The 22,630-nt window shown below is 40.4% G+C and overlaps 1 protein-coding gene across 3 annotated transcripts in view; it reads right to left on the reverse strand.

Annotated features, from left to right (window-relative positions):
• Nucleotides 1-2,270: 2,270 nt before the first annotated feature.
• The window catches only part of LOC125661911 (WD repeat-containing protein 49-like), a 67,617-nt gene continuing 47,257 nt past the window's right edge, over nucleotides 2,271-22,630 (reverse strand). For 2 of the 3 annotated variants that reach the window (XM_056147986.1, XM_056147988.1), the window contains 8 exons: nucleotides 15,935-16,086; nucleotides 14,843-14,908; nucleotides 13,095-13,109; nucleotides 11,480-11,609; nucleotides 10,240-10,358; nucleotides 9,661-9,775; nucleotides 3,813-3,928; nucleotides 2,271-3,194 (listed from right to left, as the gene is read on the reverse strand). In XM_056147986.1, coding sequence (XP_056003961.1) covers nucleotides 2,997-3,194; nucleotides 3,813-3,928; nucleotides 9,661-9,775; nucleotides 10,240-10,358; nucleotides 11,480-11,609; nucleotides 13,095-13,109; nucleotides 14,843-14,908; nucleotides 15,935-16,086 — 911 coding nt within the window. In that variant the 3' untranslated portion in view covers nucleotides 2,271-2,996. The remainder of the gene's footprint in view (nucleotides 3,195-3,812; nucleotides 3,929-9,660; nucleotides 9,776-10,239; nucleotides 10,359-11,479; nucleotides 11,610-13,094; nucleotides 13,110-14,842; nucleotides 14,909-15,934; nucleotides 16,087-22,630) is intronic. The other variant, XM_056147987.1, reaches the window with a different exon arrangement.

Below are 22,630 nucleotides of genomic sequence, written 5' to 3' on the forward strand. Positions count from 1 at the left end.
GAGATCATTTTATTAGGTTACTTGTACTGGGTCGGTATAGAGATCAGTTTATTAGGTTACTTGTACTGGGTCGGTATAGAGATCAGTATATTAGGTTACTTGTACTGGGTCGGTATAGAGATCATTTTATTAGGTTACTTGTACTGGGTCGGTATGGAGATCAGTTTATTGGGTTACTTGTACTGGGTATAGAGATAAGTTTATTAGGTTACTTGTACTGGGTATAGAGATCAGTTTATTAGGTTACTTGTACTGGGTCGGTATAGAGATCAGTTTATTGGGTTACTTGTACTGGGTCGGTATAGAGATCAGTTTATTGGGTTACTTGTACTGGGTCGGTATAGAGATCAGTTTATTGGGTTACTTGTACTGGGTCGGTATAGAGATCAGTTTATTAGGTTACTTGTACTGGGTATAGAGATCAGTTTATTAGGTTACATGTACTGGGTCGGTATAAAGATCAGTTTATTGGGTTACTTGTACTGGGTATAGAGATCAGTGTATTAGGTTACTTGTACTGGGTCGGTATAGAGATCAGTTTCAGGAAAACAGAATGAACATATCCGCTCCCCTGTCTCATGAACTGCACAACCCATATAGCTTAACAAATATGGGCAGCTTAGGCTTTGTGAACATTTGGATATATGCAGCAAGACGTTTTTCCCGTTTTTACAAACTCATGTCGGATAATGATATCCATAGACGGGAGAAAACAATGTCAGCATGAAACACTAGACTACATTGCATGTAATTCTCCCGATCCTATGTTCATTACGTCACAGTGAACTTGTTTAACCTTTACTGGCACAATAACCAAAGTTGTCTTTGGTCTATGTCCCACTCTTTCTTCTATTTGGCTGTGACGTCACAAAAACCAAAGTTGTCTTCAGTCTATGCCCCACTCTTTGTTTTGTTGGGCTGTGACGTCACAATAACCAAAGTTGTCTTTGGTCTATGCCCCACTCTTTGTTCTGTGTGACTGTGACGTCACAATAACCAAAGTTTTCTTCGGTCTATACCGCACTCTTTGTTCTATGTGACTGTGACGTCACAATAACTAAAGTTGTCTTTGGTCTATGCCCCACTCTTTGTTCTGTTTGGCTGTGACGTCACAATAACCAAAGTTGTCTTCAGTCTATGCCCCACTCTTTTTTCTGTGTGACTGACGTATTCAAGCTTTTTCAAAGTCTACGTTTTGACGTCAGAGACAAAACCGTCGAGGCGATGCTTTTCTCTATAAGTCGCGTCGGTAAAATCTTATACACGAAGATGTGTTGTAGGATAAACAAAATACACTGAGCTTTGCTCTATATCACGCTTTCTTACCCTCGACCAAATATCACTATATTTGTCAGACGTTCATCTGGACTTGGTGTCTTTTCAAATATTTTTTCAACCATATTACCCTGAACACTGTACACACACACACACACACACACACACATATTGTCGTTGTTTTTAAATTCCACTGATGAGCCATAGAGCGAAAGCGCTTTGGAATGTCCGAACTTCCGCCAGATGTCGTTTGCACAGGCCTCGACGGGGAGTGTGACCGTAAGAGAGTTTAGCAACTCACATGACACCCGTAACAATACACCGTCTTTGTGTAAGGGTATACTGATCTGTTGATCTGACAGCTACCGTAGCTTTCAATGTATGTCTGCATTCAGTTTTAATATACACGATTTGTTTCTTTAATGCTATTGTTCATATCTTTAATTGTGGTTTTTTAATATTGTGATTATATCATGTTTACTACTTTATACAGTGAATATGAACCATTGCATAAATTCCAATTATTACACTCTGTATTCCTACGCCGTTTGTGACGTCACAAACGTCAATTTTATGTAGTTTCTTTGCAAAATTCCCAACAATACAGTAACGTAAATGAATAACCGGGGGGGGGGGGGGGGATAACCGGGGTGTGTGGGGGGGGGGGGGGGTGTTTAACTTGTGATCAAAAGAATCGTCCATGGTTTAGTATGATTTAATATCCAACGCGTTGTGTGCTTTCTATCCCCGAGCCTTTTCTGAAGGCCTTCAGCAGGATAATATTAGTTTCACCGTCAGTTTGGGACGTAATACGGAGTCATTCCCCTCGCCCAGTTCGGATTTCCATTTCACACCCTGGGTTACCCCGTATTACGTCCCCAAACTGACGGTGTAACTAATATACATACACACTCTGTATACACTCCAGTGATTCTGGTCAGCCTAGAGGTCGTGGTGTCTACTTTGTTTAGGAATCCCACAAAGGAAGAACAACATTTTTATGTATTTTAAGTGTGACATTTATCATAAAAATATCAATATTACACAAATACAGCTGTAAATATCACAGTGCCTCTTATAAACGGAATTCATCACATTCAACTCATGGTCGTTAATATCTTCTGATATTAGATAAATGCATGATTATGGTTAAGGATATCTTCAGAGAAGGGTTTAAAATACGTGTCAGAAGTTGTCAGTGTATATATGTAAATATGAGAAATATCAATAAAAACACTTATCAAAAACAAAATGTGACCATCATTTTTTTTTCATGATTATAAAATAAACCGTCTTTATGTCACCTCCTACATATTCTTGTGTGTTTTGTTTTATGATTTGTGTTTCAGCATAAACTTTAATTCACACACATATTCTAAAGTCTCTTGCAAGAAAATAAAATCCAAATAATTGAACTTTGAAGACATTTTACCATGGAACCAAGCCTCAGACCTTAGTGTCCATTCAAAGTGCAGGTATTTGTACGCACACGTTAGTAACATGTCGAATCACATTCCCCCGTATCTTTTCCTGTAACCTGTCAAATCTCATCAGGCAAGAATAAATCAAGTTTGTAAACAGCACTGAATCCTAGTATCTTCAAAACTGAACCAGTTCTCGGAGATGATCAATATGAGTTAGAAAAAACATCCACACATGGGCGTTAAGTCAATGTACACCCCTCTTCAGTAGGCCTGAGAAGACACAATGTACACCCCTCTTCAGTAGGCCTGAGACGTTTCTGTGGACACTACGGAGGTCCTCCGTGATATGGACTTCATTTTAAAGCTCTTGACTGACTTGGACGGTTTGGGAGCGGGCGTGTTGAGGACCTGTTTCCCGAGCTGTAGGCCGATGCTCTGTAAGCTGGACTTAGCCATCCCAGCTCCAAGTTTTCCTTTCAATCCCAGAATGCCAGGCTACAACATACAACATCAAGATTTCTCTTACACAGTTATAAGTACAAAATACCCAGCATCTTTAGCACTAATGCCATTATATGATGTGAAAGGTAGGTAAATAGTGAATGGCTGATTTCCTTTTAAAACATAAATGAAAATAGAAATATCAGCAATTCCTGTAATCCCCTTTAAATCTAATCGCCTAGCTACTACTAGGTAGCTCAGTTGGTTAATATATCATCTGTAGATCGCATGTTCGAGTTCAGCTGGGATTATTAATTTTTTTTTTTCCATTTTACTTTCTACTAAAACTGCAATTTTAACTAAATACATGTATAGAAATATTGAAAGTTTTCAATTTCTAAATATCATTGTACATATCCTCCACTTTTCATCCACATTGGATTTCTCTGGGGTGTTATTCCTCCTTAAATTTCTCTCTATAAAACCTGTAGAATTTAAGGAGAACCTTACGGCGTTGGAGGAATTTCTCTCTATAAAACCTGTAGAATTTAAGGAGAATCTTACAGCGTTGGAGGAATTTCTCTCTATACAACTTGTAGAATTTAAGGAGAATCTTACGGCGTTGGAGGAATTTCTGTCTATAAAACCTGTAGAATTTAAGGAAAATCTTACGGCATTGGAGGAATTTCCTTGACTGAGCTGACGTTTGTGATAATCCTTCATCTTCGCCTCGAAGTCCAGGATATACTTAGGGAAGATCTCCTTCTCTGGAACAGGCTGCTTTAGAGCTGAAAAAACATTTCTTGTGTAAGTGAAATAAACTGTCTATGTTACCCGTAACGACATGCACAATTTTGTTTTACACTCGATGGTATACATTTATTAGATGGACGAATTTGGCTCCAGTTTTGGCACTCTAGTTTTCCTTTTAGCTCTTACAAATTTATTCAAAAGTTATTTCGAATTTCCAAAATTTTGGCTTGAGCATCACTGAAGAGACATTATTTGTCGAAATGCGCATTTGGTGCATCGATATTGGTACCGTATAAGTTTTACATGTTGAGCATCACTGAAGAGACATTATTTGTCGAAATGCGCATTTGGTGCATCAATATTGGTACTGTTTAAGTTTTGCATGTACATGTTAAACAAAAGCAAAACACTAAGGTTTAGGGTAGTAATAGGAGCATTAATGAGACAGAAAGCTTTCGATTGTGACATCATAATAGAAAGACGCAAGAAACACAATGTCAAGTGTAAACATTTCTTAACGTATTTCATAAGGCAAAAATGTAAACATCAAGCGAAATGCAAATTGCATTAGATTGTTAATATCTATCTTCTTAATTATTATTTTTGACTTTCATATTGACACTAACATCGCAATTCGAATTTATTGATAAATGATCCCGCATATTTGTAATTTACTTTTATTGGGGTTATCTTGCTTGTACCATCAAAAACGGGAGACAACACATTGACCAGAACAATCAGAAAGACAACACAGTCACCAGAACAATAAGGGAGACAACACAGTCACCAGAACAATAAGGGAGACAACACAGTCACCAGAACAATAAGGAAGACAACACAGTCACCAGAACAAAAAGGGAGACAACACAATCACCAGAACAATAAGGGAGACAACACAATCACCAGAACAATAAGGGAGACAACACACTGACCAGAACAATAAGGGAGACAACACTGTGATCAGAACAATAAGGGAGACAACACAGTGACCAGAACAATAAAGGAAACAACACACTGACCGGAACAATAAGGGAGACAAAACACAGTGATCAGAACAATAAGGGAGACAACACAGTCACCAGAACAATAAGGGAGACAACACAATCACCAGAACAATAAGGGAGACAACACAGTCACCAGAACAATAAGGGAGACAACACAATCACCAGAACAATAAGGGAGACAACACACTGACCAGAACAATAAGGGAGACAACACAGTGATCAGAACAATAAGGGAGACAACACAATCACCAGAACAATAAGGGAGACAACACAGTCACCAGAACAATAAGGGAGACAACACAGTCACCAGAACAATAAGGGAAACAACACACTGACCAGAACAATAAGGGAGACAACACAGTCACCAGAACAATAAGGGAGACAACACAGTCACCAGAACAATAAGGGAGACAACACAGTCATCAGAACAATAAGGGAGACAACACAGTCACCAGAACAATAAGGGAGACAACACAGTGATCAGAACAATAAGGGAGACAACACAATCACCAGAACAATAAGGGAGACAACACAATCACCAGAACAATAAGGGAGACAACACAGTCACCAGAACAATAAGGGAGACAACACAGTCACCAGAACAATAAGGGAAACAACACACTGACCAGAACAATAAGGGAGACAACACAGTCACCAGAACAATAAGGGAGACAACACAGTCACCAGAACAATAAGGGAGACAACACAGTCATCAGAACAATAAGGGAGACAACACAGTCACCAGAACAATAAGGGAGACAACACAGTGATCAGAACAATAAGGGAGACAACACAATCACCAGAACAATAAGGGAGACAACACAATCACCAGAACAATAAGGGAGACAACACACTGACCAGAACAATAAGGGAGACAACACAGTGATCAGAACAATAAGGGAGACAACACAATCACCAGAACAATAAGGGAGACAACACAGTCATCAGAACAATAAGGGAGACAACACAGTCACCAGAACAATAAGGGAGACAACACAGTGATCAGAACAATAAGGGAGACAACACAATCACCAGAACAATAAGGGAGACAACACAATCACCAGAACAATAAGGGAGACAACACACTGACCAGAACAATAAGGGAGACAACACAGTGATCAGAACAATAAGGGAGACAACACAATCAACAGAACAATAAGGGAGACAACACAGTCATCAGAACAATAAGGGAGACAACACAATCACCAGAACAATAAGGGAGACAACACAATCACCAGAACAATAAGGGAGACAACACAGTCACCAGAACAATAAGGGAGACAACACAGTCACCAGAACAATAAGGGAGACAACACAATCACCAGAACAATAAGGGAGACAACACAATCACCAGAACAATAAGGGAGACAACACAGTCATCAGAACAATAAGGGAGACAACACAGTCATCAGAACAATAAGGGAGACAACACAGTCACCAGAACAATAAGGGAGACAACACACTGACCAGAACAATAAGGGAGACAACACAGTGATCAGAACAATAAGGGAGACAACACAATCAACAGAACAATAAGGGAGACAACACAGTCATCAGAACAATAAGGGAGACAACACAATCACCAGAACAATAAGGGAGACAACACAATCACTAGAACAATAAGGGAGACAACACAGTCACCAGAACAATAAGGGAGACAACACAGTCACCAGAACAATAAGGGAGACAACACAATCACCAGAACAATAAGGGAGACAACACAATCACCAGAACAATAAGGGAGACAACACAGTCATCAGAACAATAAGGGAGACAACACAGTCATCAGAACAATAAGGGAGACAACACAGTCACCAGAACAATAAGGGAGACAACACACTGACCAGAACAATAAGGGAGACAACACAGTGATCAGAACAATAAGGGAAACAACACACTGACCAGAACAATAAGGGAGACAACACAATCACCAGAACAATAAGGGAGACAACACAGTCACCAGAACAATAAGGGAGACAACACAGTCATCAGAACAATAAGGGAAACAACACACTGACCAGAACAATAAGGGAGACAACACAGTGATCAGAACAATAAGGAAGACAACACAGTGACCAGAACAATAAGGGAGACAACACAGTCATCAGAACAATAAGGGAGACAACACAATCACCAGAACAATAAGGAAGACAACACAGTGACCAGAATAAGGGAAACAACAGTCATCAGAATAATAAGGGAAACAACACAGTCATCAGAACAATCAGAAAGACAACACAGTCATCAGAACAATAAGGGAGACAACACAGTCACCAGAACAATAAGGGAGACAACACAGTCACCAGAACAATAAGGGAAACAACACACTGACCAGAACAATAAGGGAGACAACACAGTCACCAGAACAATAAGGGAGACAACACAGTCATCAGAACAATAAGGAAGACAACACAGTGATCAGAACAATAAGGGAGACAACACAATCACCAGAACAATAAGGGAGACAACACAGTCACCAGAACAATAAGGGAGACAACACAGTCACCAGAATAAGGGAGACAACACAGTGATCAGAACAATAAGGGAGACAACACAATCACCAGAACAATAAGGAAGACAACACAGTCACCAGAATAAGGGAAACAACAGAGTCATCAGAATAATAAGGGAAACAACACAGTCATCAGAACAATCAGAAAGACAACACAGTCATCAGAACAATAAGGGAGACAACACTGTGATCAGAACAATAAGGGAGACAACACAGTCACCAGAACAATAAGGGAGACAACACACTGACCAGAACAATAAGGGAGACAACACAGTGATCAGAACAATAAGGAAGACAACACAGTCACCAGAACAATAAGGGAGACAACACACTGACCAGAACAATAAGGGAGACAACACAGTCACCAGAATAAGGGAGACAACACAGTGATCAGAACAATAAGGAAGACAACACAGTGATCAGAACAATAAGGAAGACAACACAGTCACCAGAATAAGGGAAACAACAGAGTCATCAGAATAATAAGGGAAACAACACAGTCATCAGAACAATCAGAAAGACAACACAGTCATCAGAACAATAAGGGAGACAACACTGTGATCAGAACAATAAGGGAGACAACACAGTCACCAGAACGATAAGGGAGACAACACACTGACCAGAACAATAAGGGAAACAACACAGTGATCAGAACAATAAGGAAGACAACACACTGACCAGAACAATAAGGGAGACAACACAGTGACCAGAACAATAAGGGAGACAACACAGTCACCAGAATAAGGGAGACAACACAGTGATCAGAACAATAAGGAAGACAACACAGTGATCAGAACAATAAGGGAGACAACACAATCACCAGAACAATAAGGAAGACAACACAGTCACCAGAATAAGGGAAACAACAGAGTCATCAGAATAATAAGGGAAACAACACAGTCATCAGAACAATCAGAAAGACAACAGAGTCATCAGAACAATAAGGGAGACAACACTGTGATCAGAACAATAAGGGAGACAACACAGTCACCAGAACAATAAGGGAGACAACACAGTGATCAGAACAATAAGGGAGACAACACAGTGATCAGAACAATAAGGGAGACAACACACTGACCGGAACAATAAGGGAGACAACACAGTCATCAGAACAATAAGGAAGACAACACAGTCACCAGAACAATAAGGGAAACAACAGTGGCCAGAACAATAAGGGAGACAACACAATCATCAGAACAATAAGGGAGACAACACAATCATCAGAACAATAAGGGAGAGACAACAGTGGCCAGACCAATGAGAGGATAATAATACCTATTGTGTACTACTGAAGATTTACATTCACTGAATCTTTCTGTTTATTTTCTTTTGAAATTGATATTGCTTTCATCATTAAACAATGAATACAAGTTTGTTGTAAAGTAGTTTGATCCGGCTTTTTTAGCATCATCTGTCCACGTAATCCTTACCAAATATGAAACGTCGTCAAGGTCTAAGGTTGCATTGACTGTTCTATTTAAAGTAACAAAATGGTCAACAGTATGATATTTCAGCACTTTAAAATCTAATTTATATTTTTAAAAATACAAAAGAATTGAAATATAAATAATAAATGAATGTCTTAATTTCTTTGTTGTTTTATCGGGTGGTTTTATCAGGTGATGAAGGGAGCAATCATTGCTGATTTTTTTTTTCTGTAGGTACGTATGTGTGTGTGGGTTATGCATGTTTTCTGCAGCTACCTTCATCATCTCATAAAACATCAAAGAAATGACATTACTGTTTAGATTAATTCCTATTGTTTATATCTTATACAGATAGTATTCATTTTCACAGTATAATACTTGTAATACTTGTGTAACAGGATGTGTACTTGCTGTCTACCAGGGTGGGGAGGTTGTGTTAATACTGCTGTAACAGATATTAGTACTCACTGTCCACCAGGGTGAGGAGGTTGTGTTAGTACTGTTGTAAGATAGTAATACTCACTGTCCACCAGGGTGAGGAGGTTGTGTTAGTACTGTTGTAACAGATATTTCTACTCACTGTCCACCAGGGTGAGGAGGTTGTGTTAGTACTGTTGTAACAGATATTTCTACTCACTGTCCACCAGGGTGAGGAGGTTGTGTTAGTAGTGTTGTAACAGATATTAGTACTCACTGTCTACCAGGGTGGGGAGCTTGTGTTAGTACTGTTGTGACAGATATTTCTACTCACTGTCCACCAGGTTGGGGAGGGTGGGGAGGGTGGGAAGGTTGTGTTAGTACTGTTGTAAGATAGTAATACTCACTGTCCACTAGGTTGGGGAGCTTGGGGAGGTTGGAGGCGGTGGACACACTCTCGGTGTAGGACGTGTTGGGTTTCTTCGGCGGATCAAAATCCTGTATCTGTTGTGTGTCCAGAGACTACAAAAGAAATTTTCTCTTGTTCATTTTCAGAGAACAACATCCAAGTAAGCCAATCTCAGTTCCTTATTCTGAAGGAATCTCAAAATATGTGATGATCGATCTGCTTTAAGATATTTTTTACAGTATGTTATACATTTCATCTGACCTGGAGGTTATAAAACTTTAACCATACTCATACTCAAACTCAGTCTTGTTTGTTTTGAGTAAGCTCCCAGCATACTCAAAAAATCTTGAGCAAGTACTCCATTTGAGAATGAGAATGATTTTATATAACCTTCACTTTTGAGTACGATCTAGATTACGGAGTTTGAGTTTGATCAAGAAAACATGCTTAAAGAGTTTTATAACCTCCAGGCCTGATGTACTTTGCTTTATTCCACTGAGGGCTCATCTAGTTGAAGGTAATCAAGGTCTACACTGGTGTAGAAAACCCTTGTGAGTCATATAATCTGTACACTTACTGAGTACGGCCCGGCGGGGGCGTGGCCTGTCCTCTCCCAGTGCAAGTACGGCAAGTCCGGAATAGTACTAGGCTGCTTCCGCTCGCGCTTCTGAACCCGTAATTCTTGATAATTTTTGCCTAACAACACAAAAGCAACATTATCAGGCCATTATTTAGCAGTACACACAAATAATTTGTAGGTTTAACTGGGGCTGAACATCAACATAGTGTTCTCCAAATCAAATTGCATTAATGAAATTTCCCCAAGTACAATACAATCATCACTGTGTCATCCCACGTGTTTATTCGGAACTCCTCAGTGACATACATACCCAGAAATGTGTTATCCACGTGTTTATTCGGTACTCCTCGGTGACATACATACCCAGTAACGTGTTATCACAATGGCACATGTTTATTCGGTACTCCTCGGTGACATACATACCCAGTAATGTGTTATCCCATGTGTTTATTCGGTACTCCTCGGTGACATACATACCCAGTAATGTGTTATCCACGTGTTTATTCGGTACTCCTCGGTGACATACATACCCAGTAACGTGTTATCACAATGGCACATGTTTATTCGGTACTCCTCGGTGACATAGATACCCAGTAATGTGTTATCCCATGTGTTTATTCTGTACTCCTCGGTGACATACATACCCAGAAATGTGTTATCCACGTGTTTATTCGGTACTCCTCGGTGACATACATACCCAGAAATGTGTTATCCCATGTGTTTATTCGGTACTCCTCGGTGACATACATACCCAGTACCGTGTTATCACAATGGCACATGTTTATTCGGTACTCCTCGGTGACATAGATACCCAGTAATGTGTTATCCCATGTGTTTATTCTGTACTCCTCGGTGACATACATACCCAGAAATGTGTTATCCACGTGTTTATTCGGTACTCCTCGGTGACATACATACCCAGAAATGTGTTATCCCATGTGTTTATTCGGTACTCCTCAGTGACATACATACCCAGAAATGTGCTATCCATGTGTTTATTCGGTACTCCTCGGTGACATACATACCCAGAAATGTGTTATCCATGTGTTTATTCGGTACTCCTCGGTGACATACATACCCAGAAATGTGTTATCCATGTGTTTATTCGGTACTCCTCGGTGACATACATACCCAGAAATGTGTTATCCATGTGTTTATTCGGTACTCCTCGGTGACATACATACCCAGTAATGTGTTATCCATGTGTTTATTCGGTACTCCTCGGTGACATACATACCCAGAAATGTGTTATCCCATGTGTTTATTCGGTACTCCTCGGGGTTGGTGATCGCCCGTTCGTCCGGCTCCCAGTTGTCTTCCTCCACTATCACAACAGTCTCCAGCTCTCCCATCTCCTCGATCTCCTCCTGAAGAGAAATTTGATTTTCTGACTAATTCTAGACATATGAAAGGTGAAGATAACGAACAGTGATCAATCTAATAACTCCTATAAGGATTACAAAATAGATAGTTGAGCAAACATGGAGCCCTAGACACACCAGAAGTGGTATCAGGTGTCTAGGAGGAGTAAGCATCCCCTGTCGACCAGTCCCATCTGCTGTGAGTCCTATATATGAATGTGATTTAGTGATATGACAGAGTCTTTCCAGGCACTCTCAGTAGTTTTATTCACAATACATCAACATTTCATAAGGTTGATTGATTGTACACAGCTAGTAAATTTGTCACTCATATGGAGATGTCACCATTGACGGTGAAGGGTTGCAAAATTTAGGCCAATCCTCGGCATTTACGGCCATTGAGCAGGGAGGGATCTTTATCGTGCCACACCTGCTGCGACACAGGGCCTCAGTTTTTGCAGTCCCATCCGAAGGACTGCCCCATTCAGTCGCCTCTTACGACAAGCAAGGAGGTACTGAGGAGCTATTTTTATCCGTATTCCACGGGACCAACATTTTATAGAGGAAGCCTCAACAAAGGGTATGTCAAGTTTTATTCTGGTTAATAAATCAACACCTCACAGACTCCAGTTTGGTGATAGTCAGTATACCACTGCTAAGGTTCAACAGACAGTCATGAATTGTTTACATTTCAGATGCTGCTCAATGGACTTCCCTGAAGCTTTCGTCCAATGACGTGTCAGCATGAGTAACTAGAATTCAAGATCCAATAGCTTATCACTTCTAAAAATCTAACATAATATAATACATAGGAGTAATCTCTGAACTTAAAAATAAAATCTCTAATCTCTGAAGTTATAAATAAAATCTCTAATACCTGAAGTTATAAATAAAATATCTAATATCTGAAGTTACAAATAAAATCTCTAATACCTGAAGTTATAAATAAAATCTCTAATATCTGAAGTTATAAATAAAATCTCTAATCTCTGAACTTACAAATAAAATCTCTAATACCTGAAGTTACAAATAAAATGTCTAATACCTGAAGTTATAAATAAAATATCTAATCTCTGAAGTTACAAATAAAATCTCTAATACATGAAGTTACAAATAAAATATCTAATATCTGAACTTACAAATAAAATCTCTAATCTCTAAACTTACAAATGAAAATTCTAATCTCTGAACTTACAAATAAAATGTCTAATACCTGAAGTTACAAATAAAATGTCTAATACCTGAAGTTATAAATAAAATATCTAATATCTGAAGTTATAAATAAAATCTCTATTTCATGAAGCTCCAAAATAAAATCTCTAATTTCAAGTAGAACTTCTATTCTGCAGAAACATTACATGTTCCATACTGAATAATCTTCACAGCAAAAAGTGAATTGAAGAATTTAACACAAAAGGCCAAGAGATTTGACAAAAACAAAACCAAATACTTGGATGACTACGATAATGCACAAATCCAAAAGAGTCTCACCATTTTAGATATCTGCTGTGATTGAAAACAGAAAACATCAGCCATACATGTCTTATCTTGTGTTTTAATCTTTTATAAATATTTTGAATCTGTTTGAATCTAGATTTGCATTGATGGTACACAACAGCACACCTTGCTCAATCACCTTCTATAGAGTAAAGGAAATTAGAGAGGTTACCTTCAGAACTGTTATTGTGAAGGTGATTAACTAGAGAACCCACCTTCTGAAGGTGTTCAAAATTGATTGATTACATATTGTTTTAACATCCCTCTCAAGAATCTTTCACTTATATGGAGACGTCACCATTGCTGCTCTGCAAAATTTAGACCTATGCTTGACACTTACGGCCTTTGAGCAGGAAGGGATCTTTATTGTGCCACATCTGCCGTGACACGGGACCTCGGTTTTTGCGGTCTCATCCGAAGGACCGCCCCATTTAGTCGCCTCTTACGACAAGCAAGGGGTACTGAGGACCTATTTTAACCCGGATCCCCACGGGACCTGTATGTGATTGGAGACCCCTGTTGGTATTTACTTTAGGGACCTGTATGTGATTGGGGACTCCTGTAGGTATTTACTTTAGGGACCTGTATGTGATTGGGGACTCCTGTATGTATTTACTTTAGGGACCTGTATGTGATTGGGGACTCCTGTAGGTATTTACTTTAGGGACCTGTATGTGATTGGGGACTCCTGTAGGTATTTACTTTAGGGACCTGTATGTGATTGGGGACTCCTGTAGGTATTTACTTTAGGGACCTGTATGTGATTGGGGACTCCTGTAGGTATTTACTTTAGGGACCTGTATGTGATTGGGGACTCCTGTAGGTATTTACTTTAGGGACTTCTGTTTATACAGTCGCATGAATGCCGATTTTCTTCGATGGATTTACATCCACCAAACTCAGAGGATACACACTTTTGTAACTGTGTCTATTCCTAGAAAAGCATGGGCTCTAAATGGTTGGAACAAACACTGTTATACACAAAGCAAATAAAATAGTGTGTTAGGAATATCATGTAAATATTTGTGCGGTTTTTCTTTGCCAACCCATTTCAACATTCTATATAGTGGAGTTATAGCGAAGGATTTTCCCAACTTATCTGCAGAACATTTTTATTTGATATCTGCGGTATGAAGAACACTTTATTTGATATCTGCGGTATGAAGAACACTTTATTTGATATCTGCCATACGAGGAACATTTATCAAGACAAAGGCAAACATGGACCCCTGGGTATATCAGAGGTGGGATTAGGTGCCTAATGCTGACCGGTCAAACCTTCAGTGAGCTCGATATCTTGATGAGGTGAACGGAGTAATCTGCAGTCAAAATCAGTATGTGAAGAGTGGCCTCACGGTTTAGTGTAAAGTCCCTCACACATAAATTTGTGTGTTGCAGTACACATGATAAATGATAATGTGAATTTATGTGTTGCAGTAGACATGATAATGTGAACTTGTGTGTTGCAGTAGACATGATAATGTGAATTTGTGTGTTGCAGTAGACATAATAATGTGAATTTGTGTGTTGCAGTAGACATGATAAATGATAATGTGAATTTGTGTGTTGCAGTAGACATGATAAATGATAATGTGAATTTGTGTGTTGTAGTAGACATGATAAATGATAATGTGAATTTGTGTGTTGCAGTAGACATGTTAATGTGAATCTGTGTGTTGCAGTAGACATAATAATGTGAATTTGTGTGTTGCAGTAGACATGATAAATGATAATGGTGGTACCTCACTCTCGGATTCCTGGAATTGTTCTTCCGCTGGGTCATATGGCTCGATCTTCCAGTGCTCCTCCTGTAGAAAAGATATCAAATTACCATGGTTACAGCACACCGTACAACAATACCAAGAACTGACACATATATAGAGTAAGTTAACGTCGAAGCAAACAATGAGATTACTGACATCTATCCAAAGAATTCAGCTGCAAATTGCCAACTGTAACTACTCGGCTCTTTCTGTAGCCATTATCAGTTACAGAAGAGGACAAGCATGACCCGATTGGCAAATGGCATCACAATACTGATATGGATTACGTACGAAAACTTGCTACAATATTTTCATAGCCTTAATATTCACAACAAGTAACACCCTCACTTAATTGAGCTGTAATTAAGCAATACTAAGCATCTGTAATACATGCGATAGCTGTGACTATTAAACATGATAACAGTATACTAATAATAACTAGCAATAGTACCTGTACTGTAATCATCAGCTTATGATTACAAATCACAGCAAAAGTACTTACATCATCAGTTTTACAACCAATCATAGTAAAAGTACTTGAAAATTATAGCAATCACACATGTATCATCAGCTGTCAGCACTAATTATAGCAATCACACATGAATCATCAGCTGTCAGCACTAATTATAGCAATCACACATGTATCATCAGCTGTCAGTACTAATTATAGCAATCACACATGTATCGTCAGCTGTCAGTACTAATTATAGCAATCACACATGTATCGTCAGCTGTCAATACTAATTATAGCAATCACGCATGTATCATCAGCTGTCAGTACTAATTATAGCAATCACACATGTATCATCAGCTGTCAGTACTAATTATAGCAATCACACATGAATCATCAGCTGTCAGCACTAATTATAGCAATCACACATGTATCATCAGCTGTCAGTACTAATTATAGCAATCACACATGTATCGTCAGCATGTTAATTGTATCCCGATTATCAATCATTACGAATATTCTACACTGGTCAGCTACAGCAGTGCGGCCTGCATACTAACTGTCTGTTAAGTACTGGAGCCAACTGACCACTACAATGTTAAGTACTTAGTACAACACACCTGACCGAATACACCGATGAGGTTGCCCAGGACGTCGTACATGGCTACGCTGCAGTCAGAGGAGGCAGAGATAATTAGGACTCGTTCGTTTCTCTCACACATCTCCAGTGTGTTAATCATGTCAGAGTGAGCCTGGAACTGGCACTTCATGGCTAAAAAACACATTAACACAATAACAACAGTAACTCAACATAACAACAAAAACACAACGATAACACGACAATAACACGGCAATAACTCAATGACAAGATGTCTATATCTTCCGAGGGTGACCGGTATCTTTCTCTCTGTTTCTCTCTCCCACAATAACAAGATGTATATATATGTCACAATATGCTTCTGAGGGTGGTCGTTCTCCCTCCCCCATCCCCCATACACACACTGATAACAGATGTCAGTATCTCACTATAAGTTTCTACTCTCTATCCCCCCATACACACACTGATAACAGATTTCAGTATCTCACTATAAGTTACTACTCTCCCCCCTCCCACACACACACTGATAACAGATGTCAGTATCTCACTATAAGTTTCTACTCTCCCCCCCCCCACACACACACTGATAACAGATGTCAGTATCTCACTATAAGTTTCTACTCCCCCCCCCATACACACACTGATAACAGATGTCAGTATCTCACTATAAGTTTCTACTCTCCCTCTCCCCATACACACACTGATAACAGATGTCAGTATCTCACTATAAGTTTCTACTCTCACCCCCCCCCCCCCCCAACACACACACTGATAACAGATGTCAGTATCTCACTATAAGTTTCTACTCTCCCCCCCCCCCCATACACACACTGATAACAGATGTCAGTATCTCACTATAAGTTTCTACTTTCCCTCCCCCCTCCATACACACACTGATAACAGATGTCATTATCTCACTATAAGTTTCTACTCTCCCCCCCGCATACACACACTGATAAGAGATGTCAGTATCTCACTATAAGTTTCTACTCTCCCTCCCCATACACACACTGATAACAGATGTCAGTATCTCACTATAAGTTTCTACTCTCCCCCCCATACACACACTGATAACAGATGTCAGTATCTCACTATAAGTTTCTACTCCCCCACCCCCATACACACACTGATAACTGATGTCAGTATCTCACTATAAGTTTCTACTCCCCCCCCCCATACACACACTGATAACAGATGTCAGTATCTCACTATAAGTTTCTACTCCCCCACCCCCATACACACACTGATAACAGATGTCAGTATCTCACTATACGTTTCTACTCCCCCCCATACACTCACTGATAACAGATGTCAGTATCTCACTATAAGTTTCTACTCCTCCCCCCGATACACACACTGATAACAGATGTCAGTATCTCATTATAAGTTTCTACTCTCCCCCCCATACACACACAGATAACAGATGTCAGTATCTCACTATAAGTTTCTACTCACCCCCCCCCCCATACGCACACTGATAACAGATGTCAGTATCTCATTATAAGTTTCTACTCTCCCCCCCATACACACACAGATAACAGATGTCAGTATCTCACTATAAGTTTCTACTCTCCCCCCCATACACACACTGATAACAGATGTCAGTATCTCACTATAAGTTTCTACTCTCCCCCCCCCCATACAAACACTGATAACAGATGTCAGTATCTCACTATAAGTTTCTACTCTCCCCCCATACACACACTGATAACAGATGTCAGTATCTCACTATAAGTTTCTACTCTCCCTCCCCCCCCCCATCACACACTGATAACAGATGTCATTATCTCACTATAAGTTTCTGCTCTCCCCCCCCCATACACACACTGATAAGAGATGTCAGTATCTCACTATAAGTTTCTACTCTCCCTCCCCATACACACACTGATAACAGATGTCAGTATCTCACTATAAGTTTCTACTCCCCCCCCCCATACACACACTGATAACAGATGTCAGTATCTCAATATAAGTTTCTACTCCCCCACCCCCATACACACACTGATAACTGATGTCAGTATCTCATTATAAGTTTCTACTCTACCCCCCCATACACACACTGATAACTGATGTCAGTATCTCACTATAAGTTTCTACTCTACCCCCCCCCCCCATACACACACTGATAACTGATGTCAGTATCTCACTATAAGTTTCTACTCCCCCCCCATACACACACTGATAACAGATGTCAGTATCTCACTATAAGTTTCTACTCCTTCCCCCCATACACACACTGATAACAGATGTCAGTATCTCACTATAAGTTTCTACTCCCCCCCCCCCATACACACACAGATAACAGATGTCAGTATCTCACTATAAGTTTCTACTCACCCCCCCCCCCATACACACACTGATAACAGATGTCAGTATCTCACTATAAGTTTCTACTCTCCCCCCCATACACACACTGATAACAGATGTCAGTATCTCACTATAAGTTTCTACTCTCCCCCCCTACACACACTGATAACAGATGTCAGTATCTCACTATAAGTTTCTACTCTCCCCTCCCCCCATACACACACTGATAACAGATGTCAGTATCTCACTATAAGTTTCTACTCTCACCCCCCCTTACACACACTGATAACAGATGTCAGTATCTCACTATAAGTTTCTAACCCCCCCCCCCCCCCATACACACATTGATAACAGATGTCAGTATCTCACTATAAGTTTCTACTCTCCCTCCCCTCCCATACACACACTGATAACAGATGTCAGTATCTCACTATAAGTTTCTACTCCCCCCCCATACACACACTGATAACAGATGTCAGTATCTCACTATAAGTTTCTACTCTCCCCCCCCCCCATACACACACTGATAACAGATGTCAGTATCTCACTATAAGTTTCTACTCTCTCCCCCCATACACACACTGATAACAGATGTCAGTATCTCACTATAAGTTTCTACTCTCCCCCTCTTCCCCATACACACACTGATAACAGATGTCAGTATCTCACTATCAGTTTCTACTCCCCCCCATACACACACTGATAACAGATGTCAGTATCTCATTATCAGTTTCTACTCCCCCCCCCCCATACACACACTGATAACAGATGTAAGTATCTCACTATAAGTTTCTACTCTCCCCCTTCCCCCCATACACACACTGATAACAGATGTCAGTATCTCACTATAAGTTTCTACTCCCCCACCCCCATACACACACTGATAACAGATGTCAGTATCTCACTATAAGTTTCTACTCTCCCCCCCATACACACACTGATAACAGATGTCATTATCTCACTATAAGTTTCTACTCCCCCCCCCCCCCCCCCATACACACACTGATAACAGATGTCAGTATCTCACTATAAGTTTCTACTCTCCTCCCCCCATACACACACTGATAACAGATGTCAGTATTTCACTATAAGTTTCTACTCCCCCCCATACACACACTGATAACAGATGTCAGTATCTCACTATAAGTTTCTACTCTGCCCCCCCCCCCCCATACACACACTGATAACAGATGTCAGTATCTCAATATAAGTTTCTACTCCCCCCTTCCCATACACACACTTATAACAGATGTCAGTATCTCACTATAAGTTTCTACTCTCCCCCCCCCCCATACACACACTGATAACAGATGTCAGTATCTCACTATAAGTTTCTACTCCCCCCCCCATACACACACTGATAACAGATGTCAGTATCTCACTATAAGTTTCTACTCTCCCCCCATACACACACTGATAACAGATGTCAGTATCTCACTATCAGTTTCTACTCCTCCCCCCCCATACACACACTGATAACAGATGTAAGTATCTCACTATAAGTTTCTACTCTCCCTCCCCCCCCATACACACACTGATAACAGATGTCAGTATCTCACTATCAGTTTCTACTCTCCCCCCCATACACACACTGATAACAGATGTCAGTATCTCACTATAAGTTTCTACTCCCCCCCCCCCCATACACACACTGATAACAGATGTCAGTATCTCATTAAAAGTTTCTACTCTCCCCCCCCCCCCCCATACACACACAGATAACAGATGTCAGTATCTCACTATAAGTTTCTACTCTCCCAACATACACACACAGATAACAGATGTCAGTATCTCACTATAAGTTTCTACTCCCCCACCCCCATACACACACAGATAACAGATGTCAGTATCTCACTATAAGTTTCTACTCTCCCAACATACACACACAGATAACAGATGTCAGTATCTCACTATAAGTTTCTACTCACCCCCCCCCCCCCCATACACACAATGATAACAGATGTCAGTATCTCACTATAAGTTTCTACTCTCCCTCCCCCCATACACACACTGATAACAGATGTCAGTATCTCACTATAAGTTTCTACTCCCCCCCCCCACCCATACACACACTGATAACAGATGTCATTATCTCACTATAAGTTTCTACTCCTCCCCCCCTACACACACTGATAACAGATGTCAGTATCTCACTATCAGTTTCTACTCTCCCCCCCCCATACACACACTGATAACAGATGTCAGTATCTCATTATAAGTTTCTACTCTCCCCCCCATACACACACAGATAACAGACGTCAGTATCTCACTATAAGTTTCTACTCACCCCCCCCCCCATACACACACTGATAACAGATGTCAGTATCTCACTATAAGTTTCTACTCTCCCCCCCATACACACACTGATAACAGATGTCAGTATCTCACTATAAGTTTCTACTCTCCCCCCCATACACACACTGATAACAGATGTCAGTATCTCACTATAAGTTTCTACTCTCCCCCCCCCTACACACACTGATAACAGATGTCAGTATCTCACTATAAGTTTCTACTCTCCCCCCCCATACAAACACTGATAACAGATGTCAGTATCTCACTATAAGTTTCTACTCTCCCTCCCCCCCCCCCCATACACACACTGATAACAGATGTCAGTATCTCACTATAAGTTTCTACTCTCCTCCCCCAATACACACACTGATAACAGATGTCAGTATCTCACTATCAGTTTCTACTCTCCCCCCCCCCCCATACACACACTGATAAGAGATGTCAGTATCTCACTATCAGTTTCTACTCTCCCTCCCCATACAGACACTGATAACAGATGTCAGTATCTCACTATAAGTTTCTACTCTCCTCCCCCAATACACACACTGATAACAGATGTCAGTATCTCACTATCAGTTTCTACTCTCCCCCCCCATACACACACTGATAAGAGATGTCAGTATCTCATTATAAGTTTCTACTCTCCCTCCCCATACAGACACTGATAACAGATGTCAGTATCTCACTATAAGTTTCTACTCCCCCCCATACACACACTGATAACAGATGTCAGTATCTCACTATAAGTTTCTACTCCCCCACCCCCATACACACACTGATAACAGTTGTCAGTATCTCACTATAAGTTTCTACTCTACCCCCCCCCCCCCCCATACACACACTGATAACAGATGTCAGTATCTCACTATAAGTTTCTACTCTCCCCACCCATACACACACTGATAACAGATGTCAGTATCTCACTATCAGTTTCTACTCTCCCCCCCCCATACACACACTGATAACAGATGTCAGTATCTCACTATAAGTTTCTACTCTCCCCCCATACACACACAGATAACAGATGTCAGTATCTCACTATAAGTTTCTACTCTCCCAACATACACACACAGATAACAGATGTCAGTATCTCACTATAAGTTTCTACTCACCCCCCCCCCCATACACACAATGATAACAGATGTCAGTATCTCACTATAAGTTTCTACTCTCCCTCCCCCCATACACACACTGATAACAGATGTCAGTATCTCACTATAAGTTTCTACTCCCCCCCCCACCCATACACACACTGATAACAGATGTCATTATCTCACTATAAGTTTCTACTCCTCCCCCCCCCCTACACACACTGATAACAGATGTCAGTATCTCACTATCAGTTTCTACTCTCCCCCCCCCCATACACACACTGATAACAGATGTCAGTATCTCATTATAAGTTTCTACTCTCCCCCCCATACACACACAGATAACAGATGTCAGTATCTCACTATAAGTTTCTACTCACCCCCCCCCCATACACACACTGATAACAGATGTCAGTATCTCACTATAAGTTTCTACTCTCCCCCCCATACACACACTGATAACAGATGTCAGTATCTCACTATAAGTTTCTACTCTCCCCCCCATACACACACTGATAACAGATGTCAGTATCTCACTATAAGTTTCTACTCTCCCCCCCCCTACACACACTGATAACAGATGTCAGTATCTCACTATAAGTTTCTACTCTCCCCCCCATACAAACACTGATAACAGATGTCAGTATCTCACTATAAGTTTCTACTCTCCCTCCCCCCCCCATACACACACTGATAACAGATGTCAGTATCTCACTATAAGTTTCTACTCTCCTCCCCCAATACACACACTGATAACAGATGTCAGTATCTCACTATCAGTTTCTACTCTCCCCCCCCATACACACACTGATAAGAGATGTCAGTATCTCACTATCAGTTTCTACTCTCCCTCCCCATACAGACACTGATAACAGATGTCAGTATCTCACTATAAGTTTCTACTCCCCCCCCATACACACACTGATAACAGATGTCAGTATCTCACTATAAGTTTCTACTCCCCCACCCCCATACACACACTGATAACAGATGTCAGTATCTCACTATAAGTTTCTACTCTACCC

Source organism: Ostrea edulis, chromosome 8 (assembly GCF_947568905.1).
Source record: "Ostrea edulis chromosome 8, xbOstEdul1.1, whole genome shotgun sequence".
NCBI classification, from domain to species: Eukaryota; Metazoa; Mollusca; class Bivalvia; order Ostreida; family Ostreidae; genus Ostrea; species Ostrea edulis.